Source organism: Numida meleagris, chromosome 9, assembly GCF_002078875.1.
Source record: "Numida meleagris isolate 19003 breed g44 Domestic line chromosome 9, NumMel1.0, whole genome shotgun sequence".
Classification (NCBI taxonomy): domain Eukaryota; kingdom Metazoa; phylum Chordata; class Aves; order Galliformes; family Numididae; genus Numida; species Numida meleagris.
The window spans coordinates 17,824,401-17,842,761 of NC_034417.1; the positions used below are offsets into that span (position 1 = coordinate 17,824,401).

At 36.9% G+C, this 18,361-nt stretch overlaps 1 protein-coding gene across 8 annotated transcripts in view; it reads right to left on the reverse strand.

Moving 5' to 3' along the window:
* The window catches only part of DENND4A (DENN domain containing 4A), a 48,235-nt gene that overhangs the window by 20,314 nt on the left and 9,560 nt on the right, over positions 1-18,361 (reverse strand). For all 8 annotated transcript variants that reach the window (XR_002442019.1, XR_002442022.1, XR_002442020.1 and 5 more), the window contains 12 exons: positions 14,993-15,322; positions 14,117-14,366; positions 12,669-12,738; positions 11,747-11,916; positions 10,869-11,110; positions 9,256-9,322; positions 6,434-6,492; positions 5,447-5,591; positions 4,721-4,896; positions 3,299-3,396; positions 1,245-1,463; positions 863-1,008 (listed from right to left, as the gene is read on the reverse strand). Coding sequence is in view for 4 of the 8 variants with exons in the window: in XM_021407896.1 (XP_021263571.1) it covers positions 863-1,008; positions 1,245-1,463; positions 3,299-3,396; positions 4,721-4,896; positions 5,447-5,591; positions 6,434-6,492; positions 9,256-9,322; positions 10,869-11,110; positions 11,747-11,916; positions 12,669-12,738; positions 14,117-14,366; positions 14,993-15,300 (1,950 nt within the window). In the remaining 4 variants the exon portion in view is untranslated. The remainder of the gene's footprint in view (positions 1-862; positions 1,009-1,244; positions 1,464-3,298; positions 3,397-4,720; positions 4,897-5,446; positions 5,592-6,433; positions 6,493-9,255; positions 9,323-10,868; positions 11,111-11,746; positions 11,917-12,668; positions 12,739-14,116; positions 14,367-14,992; positions 15,323-18,361) is intronic.

The window sequence follows — 18,361 nt, forward strand, 5'->3', positions numbered from 1 at the left end:
TGCGAGACAACAACCTGTGGTATTAATTCTGTGGAACAAGCAGCAGGTGACCTACTTTGCAGGAAATCCTAGACAACATTTGCATTACCTAAACATCAGTGTCCCAGAATAGAACGCTACCTACACGCAGCCAGTAAGGAAACAAGGAGGTGTGGAATTTCTCATTGTAATCATAATGATTTATTTCATTTTACAACAAAATCAAACAGAAATAAAATCATAGGTTTCAGTTCTTCTGAAAACAGATGTTACTGTTTTTAAGAGTGTTCAAGTGGAATCAAACAGTTTTGCAGATCGCCTTTGGAATTATGGTGAATTTTCAAGAATTAATACACTTAGTAGAACATTATTTCCTCATAGTACTCAACTCTATAGCAATGTAGACCTTATAAACACTTCTATTCCTAATTAAAATATAAGACTGTCTGGTATCAGCTACTGTGCTACTCATCAACACCAGTCCTAAACCGCTGCTTGAAATATTATACATTCTAAAAAATAGATGTTCATAGTTTTATCTATGGAATACAATTCTCCAATTAAGAACCTTGAAGCTGCTACTTTGCAGTCGGAATACTACCTGTCTTAGGATGGGTCTCTATTTCAAAGCTAACAAATGTGAAAGTTAGCAGTGCTGATTTGTTCTCACAATATCACATTTAGACTTCAAAGAATTTTAAACGAAGCCCAACAAAAGGAAAATGGAAGGCTCAAGTAACTGAGGTAAAGAAAGGAAGTGAAAAGAAAAAGGCAGAAATAAGTTTGAATTTCAAACACCTTCTGCCATGAAGTATGTCAGATAACAAACAAAAGCAGAAGTTAAAAATCCCACACAAGTACACGCATATGAAGATGTGCTTACTTTATCGACACAGTCATCGAAAAATGCAAGGCTCGCATCCTTATCACTGACAAAAGAACACTCTTCAATGAAACGAATGAACATCTGAGTTTTTGTCATCAATGTGTAGAACTTCTGATGTGAGCGATCTCTACTTTTGAGGAAACCTGTGAGATGAAATCTGAAGATGTAAGAATGCCTAAAACAAAGAAGCCTTCACCACTAATCAGCATATCTATTCTACCAGGGCACAATAACCCTCTCGTAATCTCTACCACTACCATGCAATTTCTTCTGCACTTAAAATTTCCACCATCATTCAAAACACTAACATTGAAAGCGTTTTTACTGAGTAAGAGAGAATCTGAAATAATATACATAAAACAGGCTTATGACTCTTTACCTTGTAGCTCAAAGAGAGAGCTTGCATCTGTGGCTGTTTCAGAGGGTGCCTCTGTTATTGGCCTCAGGTAAGACCGATAACCTTTTAGTATTGAGGCCATGAAACACAGAAATGCTTCTTGGATCTCCAAATCCAACAGATGTAATTTCTTCCCAGAATTAAAATCATAGTCATTCATGGCTAACTCCATTAATGCGTCTTCTCTCGGTCTTTGTTGCGCTGTGAACAACCAAAACATTACAATATTTTGTAATCAATTTTTTTCTGTGTTGACAGAAAAAAATTTTACTATTATTTTACTAGATTCCCTTTCTACTGAGCTATTAAAGTCAACACGCAGCAATGGATTCAGCTTGACCTTAAACAAACTAAGGGTTTCTGGATAATACTAAAAGCAAGATAAATTTACCTTTTCAGAACATTAGTTACTACAGCAACAGAGGAAACCAGTATGGACAGAGCTTTAAAAAGCCTCAAATCTGCTTATATAAACATAAAAAAAAATTAGGCAAGAGCTGCTTAAATAAGCATATTTTAAGGAGAAAACCACAGATGGGACATGTATGTTGTTTTACATAGCCTTTCATCTCAAAGTGTTCCTGAAATGCAGACTGCATGTGTTAAATACTTATATAAACAAAAACAGCACTCAGGTGCTAACTGCAGCCATCGAAACCTCAACACAATGCTATACATGGATGCAGAGAGAAAGCAGGCATTTCCCTAGGATATCTAGGGAAATCTCCATTCTTAAAGAGATGCTTGTATCACCATCTTTAAAGCTACCAGAGCTCCAGCTAAGACTTCACTTCTACACACACAAAATATGGTAAGGTTCTGATAACGTATCAAAAATGTGAAAAGGTGGTTTGTTTCTGTCTTTCCACATAATTAACTATAGGCAACCACACAATGTTTAAGTAACTTAATCTGTAACTAGAAATACAGTGATACTGATCTTAAATTCTCTAGATTACAGATAACTTAGTTTTATGTTTTTTTTTTCTGAAAATAACTTAATGCTAAAATGTACTAAAGCTTTGAAGCAACAGAAGATTGGCATAACCTATCAGTAATGCACTTTTTTTTGGTGCAGCATACATAAGTACACTTCTGTTCCAATACAGTCTGTGCAGGACACAGTGAAACACCAGCGACTGGAACAGCTGCAGACGCTTGGTTTTACTACTGCCTTGCATTACTGCTCTTAAGGCTCCTCCTAACATCTCTGGAAAGAACTTGTAAGAAGACAGATATGTCAGAGTGCTGATGGAATGCATTCTCACTGCACAAAGCCTTCTAGCTATGATGCTCCAGCACATCAGCTGGCCTTTATGTTTATATTTCCAGATGTGTTGTTGCTAAATAATTTAAATAACATTATCCCTATCCAGTTTTCTGCTTACTTAGATCAAGTTTTGACACACCTTGTTCTGCAATATTTGAGGGTTCTACCAACAAGCAATTTTTTCTTAGAAACGTCCACTTAGGAATGTAATGCCACAATATAGTTAAAAAACCAACAAAGCTTATCTTAAATTTCATCTTACTTCTAACCAAAAATTTCAGGTACTTTCTCTCCCAAGTCAATTACATTCAGATATCCTCACAATAAACTTGCAGCTACAAAGGTCACAGAATAACTTTTTAGTTGTTTCCTTAAAGACTGGAAAACATACATGAAGTACAATTATTTACAAGAATAAAGCCAAACAGAATCAAAAAGTACTATGAAAATTACCTTAACCGCCAAAATGACTCTTTGCTTTACTATTCCCTCCTTATAGCAATTCTGCTTTTTTCTTTCTCTCTTTTTTTTCTTTAAAGGGTAACATGAATGCAAAGGAATATCTATTGAGTGCCAGCATCTCAAAAGACCTTACGTGTGTTCTAATCTCTGGACCTTAAGCACAGACTGCACTGCTCTGTATAAAAATATTATTCCATGATTATGTTTAGTACAATGATACAACTTCAGAACACATTTAACTAGCTATTTATCTGCTAATGTGGCCAGCTTTATCCAATATCAATCTTATTCTGTACTTCCCCACCTGCCAGTTGCTGATATAAGTTATTTAAAGTGTTCATCAGATTTTTGCAAGGTTTCTTTGGTAAGATCTTCCATGCAATAGCTTTCTTATCTCCAGTTCTGGAAAAATAAGAGGAGGATGTATGAGTATACACTGGAAATATGTTTGTATATAGGCCTATATCTAGAGGATTTTTCTATCCCATCAGAATAATGCAAGAACATACACAATTTGCTCAATTAAAATAGTACTGAGGAGGACTGAAAATGAATAAAGTCAAACGTGATTTACAGTTCCAGGAATCCAACCAATGCCCCATATTTCAGCACAAGCATTATGGAACCATGCTGTTCAGCACTGACATCATTCCCCTTAGAACTCATGAAAGATGGATTAATAGAATTAGGCACCTGCGTTCACACAAGCAACCACTACACATGCCATGTTCTAAGTTGTAGCTACTTAAACTAGGATGGAGATAACGAGTAGAACGCTGATAGAATACTGAAACTGATTTGATATAACCGCACTGAATTTAGTGCGCAGAAATCAAGACTTAACTGCATCATTATCACTATGAAAAACATAACAGTTCTGTGTCTACAGAGGGCAGCAGAAGCCTCCAGACCCCGTCAAAGCTGCGAGAACTGTAAGCATGTTTGACTTTTTCCCTGTAAAACATGTTAATTCTGTTGTATCCCAAGAAAACATAAGGAAAAGCAGCTAGAAGTAAAACAAAAGCAAATAATTTGTAACAAGAAATTATTTTTCCATTAATATGTATTTAATAGAAAAATAACACAAAAACGTTCCTTTTGACCAACAACTAATAAAACAAAAAAAATGAAGTTACTGTAGTCCAGTTTGAATTTGTTCCCAAAAACTACAGTGCATAACCGTGCTCCACACAGTTCTGCAGGTGGAATATATTTTAATTTGTTAATGACAGAATGATTTTTAAGTCTTAAGACTCTCTCATTCATGTACTTTCACATTTCTAATTCTCAGTATAAAGTTCCTATGTTTCATACTAATATGGAGCATAACTCCACTGCTATTATTTTCAAGTAGATGCCAATATGAGGCGTTAGTATTGGACACTAAGAAAGCTGCTCAGGAAAAATTAAGATGATTACTGTCCTTAGGGAACAAGTAAAACAAAGCTCAGTATGGTTAATTTAGGAGATGTAATAACGTGAGCAGTAACATTTTAATATCATCAAGTAAAAGGCAATAACACTGCATAAGGATTTTACCTCCACGTTGAACACAGAACAGCTATCATTACTAGTACTCTCATCCTAAAAAGATGATACACTAGAAAAGTTCACAGGTTTAAAGCAAACAAAGAGCCACACAAGCTCTGCCAAAAAAAGCCAGTTTTGCCTCTGAAAACAAGGAGTAGAAAAAAGTTAATGTGAAAGAAAAGTTGTTAATACTTACTGAGAAATGGTATTGGTATCTAGGTCAACACAGCTAACATCTGGTGGAGGGTCATAGAGATCAAAGTATCTGGAATCAATTCCCACTATGAATGGGCACGGCGCGCTTAGTACATCTGCCAGTGCCAGCGGACAGAGAGGAATATATGGGCAAGGCCAGTGGAAAGGAAATATCATCTTTGAAAACACACAGAGATAAGAAAGAAGGTTAAACACCTAATAGTCTGTGCTGGTATAAAACATGCTAAACTAATTCCCACTTCAACTTTTTTTTTTTTTTTAATGTGGAAGGTAATAAGAGTATTACTACTGTAATTCTAGAGGTGTTTTATTAAATAGAAAAGGCTCATTTCTCTAAAGTTTCAGTTTGTTTAATTAGTAGAAACAAACCCTTCAGCATAACAGACTGGATACGGTCGAGGCAGTAAAGCAATGCTTATTATTTTCCAGAAAGGAAAATAATGTGCATTTAACATTTTTCTACAAGACAGGATACAGTACTGTGTGGGGAAAGTCAGGAAAGCGCTGAACTTTGTGATGACCAGACACATTCACCTTCAAGAAATACAATTAGAGCAAAAAATTCATGCTGCAAAAGGTTTCAACTGTTATTCTAATTTCTATGTAACCTCTAAGAAACCTAACAGCTTTACTATAATTTTAGATTTGGTCTTACAAATGCTCTTCTTTCCACTTACAGGTGCCTAATTAAAACCACGTTACTTACAGAGACTAATGCCTCTGTCACACTAGTAAGGACAGAAGGTCGCAACGAATGGATGAGAATTTTATGTTCCGTCACGGCAAATACAAGTAGAGTCACGGCGTTCTCAGGTCCTAGATTCTGGAGTAGTGTTGAGAATTTGCCCCCGCTGTTAGAGAACATAAACACACATGTGAGTCACCAGGGACCAGGAAAATAAAACTGTTCAATAATAAAATGGAAAAGACATTAGAGTATGATTTTATAAGCTTAAATCTGCAAATCTTTAAAGACAATCACAAAGCAGACTACTCGGTACATTTCATTGTTCAGTGCAGAATAGTTTCTTTCCAATAGTAACAATCATGATGCCCTGCGACTCCTCAGTCAGTTTTGACTTCTCAGGATACGTGCATGATGATTTCTCATGACATGGAAGTTAAGAGTCACGGAACTCTTCTAATTACACTACAATACAAAGGATGTACTATCTGGGGAGCTCAGGTTCCAATTCCTAGCAAGTAGATTTAACAATCTATCTTTTGCATCAATAAAAACTAAAATTACCTCAAAATAAAACAAAGTTTAGGCTGGCTATCAGGAAAACCTTCTTTACAGAAAGGGTTGTCAAGCACTGGAACAGGCTCCCCAGGGAGGTGGCTGAGTCACCATCCCTGAATGTGTTTAAAAACCGTTTGGATGTGGTGCTCAGGGACATGATTTAGTGGTGGGTTGTTACAGTTAGGGCAGTATGGTTAGGTTGCGGTTGGAGTCGATCTTGAAGGTCTTTTCCAATCTGAGCAATTTATGATTCTGAACAAACACTGATACTGCTGATTGTCTCCTTGTCAGGGCACAGGTCTAACCCCACAAAAAAATTTCAGGTACACTAACTACAAAAGGCACCAGTCAAGAACACTTAATTTGAACAAATGCAACTCAAAGCATTGAGCTTTTCAACACTTGGGTCAGAACACATCTCACAATTAAACAGAAGATACTGCTACTTGCCTCAGTGGAAGGGGTGATGATACAGGCTGGCTAAGTATCAGGTTATCATACGGAGATAGCTGGAAAAAGATTTTAAAATGCATTCCTTTTATTCTGAACTTATTCATTAGAAGCTACTCAACAACAGCAAAGAACACAGAGATAAAATGTGAGCTACATCAAACTTTACATAATCCAGTTGCACAGTACTATGAAAAGCAGCGTGCGGCGCTACGCATCAGTACCTCTTAAGCAGGCATAGCCAGCCCTTCTTTTCTCAGTCAGAACTGAGCACATTGCATATTCATAAAAAAAAGGAACTTAAACTAGCTAATAACGTTAAAAAAAAGTGAATATATTAACTACTGGAAATGAAGCCTTGTAAATCTTCAAGGAAGTGAGGACCCATAGTCCTTACAATGCTTTCAGAGAGGATTCTTTCTGGATTTAGGGGGAAGGAGACAGACAAAATACATTAAGGGGACAGATGGCAGACTATCATAAGGTAAAGTTTCCTTCAGAAGATATGAGAACTAAGCTGTTAGCTGGAAGCAACTGCTCAGCTTTGATAGAGTCAGAAATTCATAGTGGTTAAGATTGAAGACGAAGATACTATTAATTATCGTTTCTTTCTTACAGTGATATAACATCAAGAGAAACCATCCATATACTCAGCATGAACAGGACTCAGAAGAGAACAAGAATACAGACGTGCAGTCAACTTATCACAACTCAACTGACATGTTTTCAGCCACAGTAAATCCAACTTAACAAGATACCAGCTAGCTTAATCCTCTCTATGAAGTAAGAGGTCACACACTGTCCATCTACTGTGTAAAAGCACAGTAACTTGTACAATTAAGCTGTAAGATTAGGCATCTTTTAGTAGCATTTCATTTCTGAGTATGTTTTCAGCTTAGACTCCACTGCAGGTGATTAGAGAGCAGAATTCAGAAACATCAGAGGAATTACTAATACATACACTGAAGCACCAAGTTATCTAACACTGTCTGGAAAGCCACACAAAGCATACAACATTAAAGGAAGTCTGCAGTACTGCATGCCTTCGTATTTCATATGACAGAACTTCTACAGCCCAATGCTGCGTTTAGCTTCAGTGACAGATCAGGATGACCACACCACTTTCTGTGCTACGTTTGCCATCACTTAAGTCATATTGTGACAACTACCATCACAAGCTTGCTCAGGGAAGGAATTTAAAGAACTCATTTCTTCAGCCTGGGGTAACCTGTATAAACTGCTCCCAGGAAGGAAACATCAGCCTAACGTCCTATGGCTTTTGTGCTTCTGCACTAGCAGACACGCACGTGTTTCCCTCAGGCAGAAGAGAGACTTTGTGCCCCCATTCTTCAGAGGGACAAAAGTGTTTCCCAATGCCCTCCTGAAGTCTGCGAGTACCAACATTAGAAGGAAGAGCAAAGACAGGGTGTAAGGGGGGCATGGAGAATGGATTCAAGCAGATCAGGAACAAGTAACAACAATGGCAGGTGGAAATCAGCAGTCAGGAATATTCCTGAATGTTTGCCTTTCAAAGCAATTAGAGTCAAAGTCAGACACGGGTCAGACATCCAGACTGGTACACACACAGTTACTAAAACACACCAAGTCTCCTTTCCAGGAAGCATATAGACAAGACATTTTACTGCAGCACATATTCAGAAGGACTTGCTACACTAGTTACTTAACAAAAAAAAATTAGTGTTTTAAATAAAAAAATAGAAACTACTATTTCTTCAGTGAAATAGAATCCTTAGAAGTTGTGCTTCCAAAAAATACAAGCATTTGCCACACAATTTGTGAGGAAAACATCTTCGATGCAATGACGTTATTTTATTCAGTACAGCATCCAACGATTCAGAAGTTCCCAAAAGCAGCTCGAATGAAGTACATACTCCATCAGCTACAGCTCATTTTTAAAAGCTGTGTATGCTACACCTGTACTATCAGCTACAAAAGTTGTCCTAACTTGATCCACTGAGGGTTTGAAAACAATGCGGTGTCACGGGGTCTCACATCCCTCACACAAGTTCAAGTCTGCTGCAAGACATACACCCATGCAGACTTTGATACAATTCCCTAAACTTCAGACTAAAAATAAAAATAATCAGCTGTTTTCCTCTAACCTCATACACAGTTCTCTGTAAATGTGTGTTTAGTGTTCCCTATCATAGATATTTTATTGAAGGTATGTACACAGCAAACCAGGATGTAAGCACTGGGTTTTGAATTGAACTACTAGAAGTGACAGAATGTCACACACAGGTTCAGTGCAACTGTTCTCAACCCCCTTTTTCCATAACAGTAACAGATGTCAGCTCTTTAGAATATCCAAGTGCATTAAGGAGGATCTTTAATACATAAAGACATAATCCAAGATGCTGTTTCCCTGAAAGACTTCACAGTAACTGCGAATACATTCTTTGCATTGGGTTTTAAAGTTTATTGTACTTATTTTGCACACAGTTTTCATACTGTAGCAAGAAAACACTTCAAAAGCCATTGCAAAAAAAAAAAAACACCAACAAACCAGATGCCAACATTGAGTAGCTTTTCATTAAATTCTGCACATGCTCAATAAAACACAATTAAGTTTAAAGTCACTAAATGGTATATGGTAATACCTCACTTAAGTCCTAAACTAAGATGGAAACGGAGCACATAAGAGATCTGTAGAAATTAAGTCTATGAATTTAGGAAATAATGTCCTGAGCATTTTAAAAAAACCATCTGAACATACAAGTTACATTTTCCATTTACTCTAATCCGTTCAACAGCCATTTTGCCTTCACTCAGACACAGCTATTAAGAAGTTTTACACTTACCTGCACCAGAATTCTTGGCCTCTGAGGGGATGGAAAGGGAACTTTATGCATGAAATGAGAAATATGTCTAGAAGAAAAAAAAACCTGATTTAGTAGAAATAAGCTAAAACCACTCTACCTCAAGACAAGAATTATTACTAATAATATAAAAATGGCCCATGCTAGTTCACAGGACACAAAGTGAAGGGCCTCCAAACCCCACCGGGCTAACGCGACCTTCAGAACCTATTTGTCCGGTAGTGACAACCAAAATGGCAGGCTGGGTTATGATTCCAACTGGGAACTTGTTTAGTGCCTGAAATATGACACAGAGCCATTTTTATACTATATTGTAAAGTAGAAATATTGAGGTTTGAGTATCACAATCCCATTTTACAATTGTGTCTGACGGGTTTGGAGTAGCACTTCAACTCAGTGACAAGAACTGAAATTGTTTGGAAAAAAACCCAGCACAGCTGAGTAATGGAGAACCATAACTTAATTTATTTTCCTCACGTCCATACTTCCAATTACAGAGCAAATTTTATGATTTAAAAAGTGTTGAAGTTTTTTCTATGTGTTACAGAGAAGTGCTTTAAAAAGTTGAATAAGTTCTGTATCATAAATTGACTAAACTTAAAAAAAAGTTCCAAAAGCACAGGAGTGCTTATATATACATAACACATGCTTTCAGATTAAAGGAAACTACATGCAATTAGGAGAAACTCAGGTGAAAACAGGAAATCTTCCAAACTGCAGGCTACATACTTTACTGTGATTTCTGCAGTATTATTCGGATTCACACAACCAGCTTCCAAATAACCCCCCTGATTTATGCAGAATTGTTTTATGCCCTTCTGATTGAAAGCCATGTATTTGTACATAAATTTACACTAGTAGAATTTTAAAACAAGTGTAGTAGATTCAAAATGGAAAAATTAAATGGATGAACGAGCACAAAAATATTTAATTGAAGTCTCCTATAAGTTGAGATGGAAGCTTAAGTTGAAAAAAACCTGATGTATTAAATAATAGAAAAACAAATATTGCATTTGACATCTAGTGTATTAAAAAGTTTATTTAACCTAGAAGGGTTTATCAGTATTATATACTAATTACAGATAATTATTCCCTGGATGGAAAGATTTCTTCAGCGTTTTAAAATGTGAAATCCTCCATGTAAGAAGGAAGTTAGTTTATTAATTACAAATAGTAGAAGATTACTAGAGCACAACAATTCAAACTCAATCTGCATTATTGCCTAATTAGAGCACAAACAGGCATGCAAAAAAATGCAAAGCTGTACATAATTCCCTGACTTTATGTATGCAACATTAAGAAAGAGTTATAATCTTACTACTTTTACTTTCACCATGCTTATGGGCCCAAAGGCCTTCAGGATAAAAAGTTCAGATACACATTTGCAGGCACTTAAATCAAAAACAGAAATCTAAGAGTTTTTCATGATGTAAAATCTGATGCATTTCATCCACAGAGAAAAGGACTTGATCTACAGGAGCCATTACAATTAACGTTTGATGACTAAGATCAAAAGGAAATTACAGGAAAGTTTTAAGCAACAGAAGTGCACTCATCAGCAGAAATGACTGTTCCTGGTTTTCAAAGTTACTTACTTCTCAATAGGTAGGACGTGCGGACCAGAAATGGAGTAACGATACAGGAAGGTAAGAAACTTCTTGAAAGCATCAAAGAAAGGCCAGTGAGAGAGCAGACAAATGCACTTGTTTGTCTGGACTGTTCTGCACGTGTCTGACTTTCCCTCGACAGCAGCTGCTAACCCCAGTTGAGATTTTTGTTTCTCTGTAAGATTCTCTTCAGGATACGGTTCATAGAACTGGATAGCAGCACCATATACCTGTAAACAATATAGCTGATTTGAAGACTTAAGGAAATGCATTGACTTCAACAGAAACATGCAAGGGAATCGAGTTTATATTACTGTTTGAGCAGTTACATTAATGCATCATTTTTTGAAGCAATTTATTCTGGAGTCTTCTTATGGCTGTGAAAATCCAGACTGCCTATTATTTATTTAAACTCAATGTCATATGAGAAAAATTAATTTTAAAAATGATTTAAGTGAGAGGAAATAAATAATGATTGTACACTAGAAAACTGCTCCTACAGTTGCCTTTTAAGCTATTCTAGGACTCCTTTAGAAGCAGCTCAGAGCTGTATTCCTCTGACATCCAATTTACTTTATAGGACAAACATATACATTTGAGGTTGTTTACATGCTTGCAGTAAAAAAGCACAGTATATTTGTATGCATATGCAGCCAGGATTTTTGTAGCTACTGGTTCAAAGGCTAACCAGATGGAAAACCAAAGGACAGGTTTCAATGATCAACAGTCCAGCAGAGAAACAAGTCCAAGGTTTCCTTTTAAGCAGGCTTAAAATCAAGTACAAATGAATGCATTCAAATTTGATAATGGATATTTTTGTAGATAACCTGACTGGATATATAAGAAATTTTTTAAACCCAAGTTACCTTTTCTGCAGAAGCTCCAGTTAATACAAATGTAGAAAAAACTGGGAGAGGGTATTTACTATTTGATGGCCAACATTCAATTGTTGCACCCATAGGCAGGCAGAAAAGAGGCACGGATTCTGGTAATGGGAATGATTCATAATCCTCCTCAGGATATCTGCATATTAAACCTTTAAAGGAAATTGGTAAAGAGGTAGTCATTTAAGTAATGGTGGGGAAAAACACACAGCTCAATCCATAAAAATATGCCCACAAACATTGTATATATTAATGAATTTATGATGCATCTTTTAGTAAGATCTAAACTGCCACTGTTTACAGAGAGCAGCACCTCAAGGGGATACATGTGCACTAAACCTCAAGTCTGAATAATGTTTGTGTCTCACACTTAAATATAATCAAGCATTTAAAAAATATATATTTCATCAGAGCCATAGCAAATCTAATACTGTCATAGAAATAAGGTGATACACAATCCAAAAATACTTAAGAGCTCAATGCCACTGGTGTTTAGGGCAGATTGGAAGTCTGCATTATTCTTCAGAATGTTTTTTAAAGAGAGTAATCATAAAAATGCAAATTTTTTTGAGATATTTTCTTATGCATATATATATACACACATTTACTCTTGAAAGGCATTTATCAGCAACAAAAATAGAGGTAGGAGATGAAAAAGTTTTCTACGAACTACAAAAACACAACTGAGCTCTCAATTAAAAGCATATTTTAACAAAAGAGAGTCATGAGACATAATTCTAAAGCTTGTTTTAGAACACTACTTTAAGAACTCTTCAGGAAAAGATTTGCTTTTAGATAACATCAGGACAGCATCTATGTGGAATAATTCCTAGGCAAAAAAAACCATCATATTACAAATAAGCCTGTACATCCCGAAGATAAAAACACTTAACAGTAGACATACCAGCTTTGTATGATATGGTGTTGGTTTTTGCCACAGACTTCTTGTAACACAGATACACAGCTGAGCCCCACTGTAAAGCGAAAGAAGTTATTGGGTTACATAGTAAAATACGGAATCATAACACATCAAAGAAAAGGATGCAGCAAAATAGTGGGAGAGTCTCCTTTTCCTTGTTTTAAAAGGATTGTTATCTATACATAATTGTAGAATATTAAGATATAGGCATTAGTGGCCTGATATATTATCCTCTCCGACAATGGCCAGAAAAGGGTAACAAAGCCCTGTGCTAGCCTTGAAATAAACAGTTCACAGCAGGACTCAGTTTGAGCTCTAAAACAAAACTAGTTTATAGATTGAAGCTTGAGAACTATCAATTCTTCTCCAAAATGTTCATTAACACAACTACAGACCTGCAAGTACAATTGTCATGAATATAAAATACTTGTGCCTGCATTTTAATCAACCAATCTTCAAGAGATTCCTTATTCTATCTGTGATTTAATACTCTAGCTTTTTTCAACTTACAACTATTTCCTTTTTGGCAGTGATTACATTTTAAAAAATTTTTAACGTTCTCAGTTTCTGGATGTGAGATAAAGGAAGAGTGAAGGCTACAGATGAGGAAAAAGACCCAGAAGTGCACACACAGCTTTTCAGTATGGCAGAAAGATGCAGTAATGGACATAAAACTGCTCCCAAAACCCAGTCAATACAGGAGCTAGTAAAACTGAAAAAATCCATTTGTTAATGCCCACAGGCATTTATTCAAAAGCAAGTACAGATTGTTTCCATGATCCTTTTTGCATAATACTACTCACATATGCAGTCAGCATCCTCAAGAGCACGATGACTTATGAGGACCATATGAAAATAGGGCTGCAGATTCAACTGGGAGACACTGAAAAATTAAGTTCTGCAAACAGAGTGCAGCAATGTCTGTGTGTTTTGGGAAGTCCAGCTCTGGAACCATTAAAATGGTTTTAAATAAGCTTCAAGTCAGCAGTACACAACACTGCTTATAAGAAACTTTCTTCTTAGAAAATGCTTGTGAAATGACAAGAGAATGACACAAAACAGTGCTGCATGTAATGGGAAAGCATAAAAACAGAAGAAAATATAGCTCTTAGATACAGAATTCCCATCACAACAGTAAACCAGGCTGTAAACTTTCCGGTTACATACATGGCAATGCAACAGGTTCTAAGGACTAATCCCAAGTCAGTATTTGTATGTCAGCACTAATAAAAAGACTATTTGCTCCAAGACTTTCAACATGACTTTGTTTCAAGCAGGAACAAGGCAATGTAACCCTTGAATTCTTCCAAGATCTGACTTATCTTTGGAGAGCGCTTATCAGAACTATTCACCAGGTACTCTGCAAACCATGACAAATACACACCCCGCATTGTTGAATATCAAGTGTTCCAAATGCAAATTTTGCATCTTACCATACTATTATTAAGATTCTTGTCAACCTTGCAGAACGTATGTGGAGGGGTTTCTCCTTTACTTGGTATGATTATACATATATCTGTAACAGCCAGCGTGTTTTGTGTCATGTTGTCAGATGCTCTTCGGTAAGTGACGAACACTCGCTGTGACGAGGCATTGCCACTAATATTAGCAGGCCGGCCATATGGAGTAGCTTGAATTATTTCACAACCTTGCTTTACTCTTTCTTTCCCATCATATAAAACCCTAATTAAAATAGAGCGAACAAGAGTCAGAACGCACATAATTATTTCCCCTCTCTACCAGTGTTTCAAATACTATATATAATAATCCTAACTGAATAGTATAAGTTTAGCAGCAGCTTGCCTCACCTGATCAAAATATTTTTAGTAAAATATATTTTAGCTCAGCCAACATTATAACAAATTGCAGTTGAACAGAAAAACTGTGATGAAACTAGACTAGTTCTTCACCAGTATAATTGCTTTCTGAAGTTGCAGTGTTTACAGCACAAGTGTTATTGTCAGGCCTTTGAAAAGATTCGTCGCCCAATCCTATGAATTCCATACAATGATTTCTGCATTTATGAAACAGGTTAATCATTTTGTTCCATCAAAAATATATATATTGACAATTATGAATTGCTTTGGAAACTCCAAACTGCAAAAGATGACAGGTGTCACTGAAATCCCCTCAGCATGCATCGTTCCTACAGAAGCCGGTTAAAGCATCCCCCAAGTCAACAAGTATCTTTCAGTTGAGAGTTTTACCTTCTATCAAAAAAGTTGTGATATTTCAATAAACCTGCTGTATTTGCTCATTAGTCATATAAAATTGCCAAACTCGCCTGCTGTAACAGAACCATCACTCACCCCAAATCAGTAAGTGGGGGCTTATCCCTCCCCCGACGATAACAAAGGTATATCTGTGGTCCTACAAGGCTGCCATTATTGAGATCTGCAGACAGTCCTGAGGGAGTAACATCTATGCATTTATATCCCTGAGGAACTTCCTCTCCTAGGGATTTAATTATCACTGTTACATCTGTAATAGGTTCTTTTGGTTTTGCAATTTTATGGCAAGCATCATTGAAGTGGATTTCTTCCTCAAGTGGCTTAGAGATATCTGTTAATCCTGCGACAACGAAGTAGTCAGCAACACGAGCCCCTTTGTCATCCATCTTCCATTACAAGATGTTAAAGCTGGTGGGAAAGAAAAACAAATAATTATTTCTTAAAGGAAATTTTAAGATATCAGAATTATTCTTAAAATAGAAAATTTTCAATAAAAAAAAGAAAACACAATAGGAGAACACAAAAGAATCAGACATCCATCAGCAGGTCATGTAACAGTTTCCATGTGAAATCACCACCCCTCACCAATTTGGAACAGAGTGCCACCAACGAATGTTAAACATCAATCTCAGTTTGGAGAACACAAGCGTTTTGTTTTTAACTTGTACCACAGAGTACCTGAACCATCCATCAGCAAAATGCAGTGCAAAGCTTTGCCAGCAGCTCACTGCTTAAAGCTCCCAGCTGAGCCAAAAGTATTTTGCATGTTGTTTGCATACAGTGTCTTTACAGCACGCTGTTCACCGGGGCAATGGATCTTCGGAGGCAAGATCTACAATTGGTTTGCACTCTGAATACTGAACATATATGCAAAGACTGTCTTCATTATTCTAAAGACACGAGTACAATACTTGAAAACATTTCAGATGCGGGATTTTATATGAAATACCAAGGGCAGATCTTCTTGGAATATTTTTGCATGTTAAAAGTTAATATCAGGTTACTTCATAAAATTTTGGAGCTCAGACCCTCAATATACAACCCATCCACAGGCAGCGTTACATCAGTGACACACCAAATATTTACATAAAAGCATTTAAACTAAGTCAATTTCGATGCGATACAGACCACTGTGAAACAATAATACTCCAGACCTCATAAAGCTTTTCATAATGACAAGGAATACAGTCCTGCTGTTCCAGACAAATTGTAATGTGAAATTACATTCTTCCTTCTTGGAACATACTGATAAAAACAGTTCTTTACATATGAATTCTTCTCATATAGCTTTTTATTTTTTTTGGCAGTGCTTTCTACAATTGTTGTAAATTAATTTCAGCATAGGACCAAGTAAAATTTCTGTGGTGAAAAGATGCCTTGAAGAAAACACACCGTAAATGTATCAGGACACTTGTTCCCTCTTTGCCAGGGACTCCTGAATATCTCTGCAAATCACTTAAACCCACGTCCTACTAATGAGCATGACTTTGCAACTAAAGGAAATACTTCCCACTCTGTTGCAGAACGCTGAGGAACAGGCTAAAAATCTTTATCTAAACCACTTAGAAGCGATAGAACCTTGCTAAAGTAGCTTCAGGAACTTTACTGTCATCAAGTCGGACGCTTTGCAAACCAGACAAGCTATTCCAAGTGCCCTTCTGTTGCTATATTTCATTTGGGTGAAAAACTTCACTGCAAGAGAAGCCGCTGCAACACGGCAGCTTCAGGAGCTTGCTAACACTCAGAAATTCCACAAGCAGCATTCAGTACAATGTTAACGTCACATACAGTCATGTATGACCATACCCTCCATGGCTCTGTATGAAAACACGCCTCTATGAGTGCAGGCTCAGTGCAAAGCAACAGAGAATTCAGCTAGAGATTTGTCTTTTGTTCCTTTTCTCGGCACTCTTTCACAAAACTAGCCCAGCTGCAGAATGCTTCACAGTGCCTTTATGTTAAGAAAATAATATTTCAGTAGTTTTTTTAAAAAAAGAAGTCACTTCAACTATGAGTGTTAAAATTGCAAGTCAGCCTTATAACTTCAATGTATCAACACCACCATTTCCTAGATTCAAAAGCCAAGGCAGCATTGCTAGCGAAGGCAACAATGTCTGTGTTTTAAAACTCAAGAGCAACACCTATCTCAAAACTTGTGCCTCATCATCAATTATTTCACATTAAGTTTATAGCAAATGCCTCGGATTCAAACATTCATTCCCAAAAGCACACCAGAAAAACTGGGACAAGCTCTCATCATTTATAACCAGTTAAAATTAGAATCTCCTACATACAAACACCTGCTATCTCACACATTTGCTTCCTGAGGTTATACAGCAAGTAATGCCCAAGTCAGCAAGTCTTCCACAATTTAATGCAACTCCTAAGAAATGGAAGAAAAAATGCCTGGCTAGCGATGCAACGTCCCTTCAGATCTTTGCTTTCTGATACAAAGCCTCACAGCAAGAAAGGGGATGAAATGCAGAAGAGATCAAACAACTCAGGGTTACTTCATTGAAAGCCAGCTTCGACTCTACTGGAACAGTTGTGATACTTGAATTTTTAACATCTGTTTACTGTGTGCACAGATTTATGCAAACTCTATGTTAACAGGCCACAAAAAGAGGCTATATAATATGAACTAATTCAAAGACCAACTATGTGACAAGCAATTTCACGTGAACCTGAACAAAATCTCTCACCGCAAAAGTATTCCAAAACATGTCATAACTGTACAGCCATGGTACTGCAAGCCAACTTCCAGGAAAAACAACATGAAACAAAAGGAGAAGCCATCTGCAGGAACAGTCACTCTGCACGATCGTGCTGCAGGGAAAAGCAGTTCCAAGGTGAAATGCAACAACAGTAATGGTGACACAATGGGAAGCAGCTACTAGAGCTTCTCTGCACTGCAGTCACCCAGGGGCTGATGGCTGCAGGGACAGCCAGCAACTGAGGGGAGGAGGAAAGCAGCAGTGAAGCTTGCCTTAAAAAAAAAAGCATATGCAAACAAGGGGTTGTGAACAGCCTCTTACAAAAGTCCCTACCAACTAGTGTGGATCTCCAGCAATACGGACTCGGAATCATTTTATGATGACCATATTTAATGTGGTGCATATAGCTTATACCACTGTAACTTAAACATCATGAGCATCAGTAAGAAAAGGATCTTTACAAATAGCAAACTGATCTGTAAGAATACATCAGAAAACACACAAACTTTGCAGGTTGTGACTATGTAAGTGTGGGAGGGAAAGGAGGGCTTTCTGCTGTGTCTAAAGAGATGGGAACAGGAGAAGCAACCAGATCACCTTGCCACAGATCCACCACCCTAGCCTGATTACCTTGCTTCAGCACCACAGTTTCACTGTGTAGTCAATTTAATTCATAATATCCTATTCCCCTATAAACACTCAGGAAATACTTAATAATTCCTGTTGCTTAACT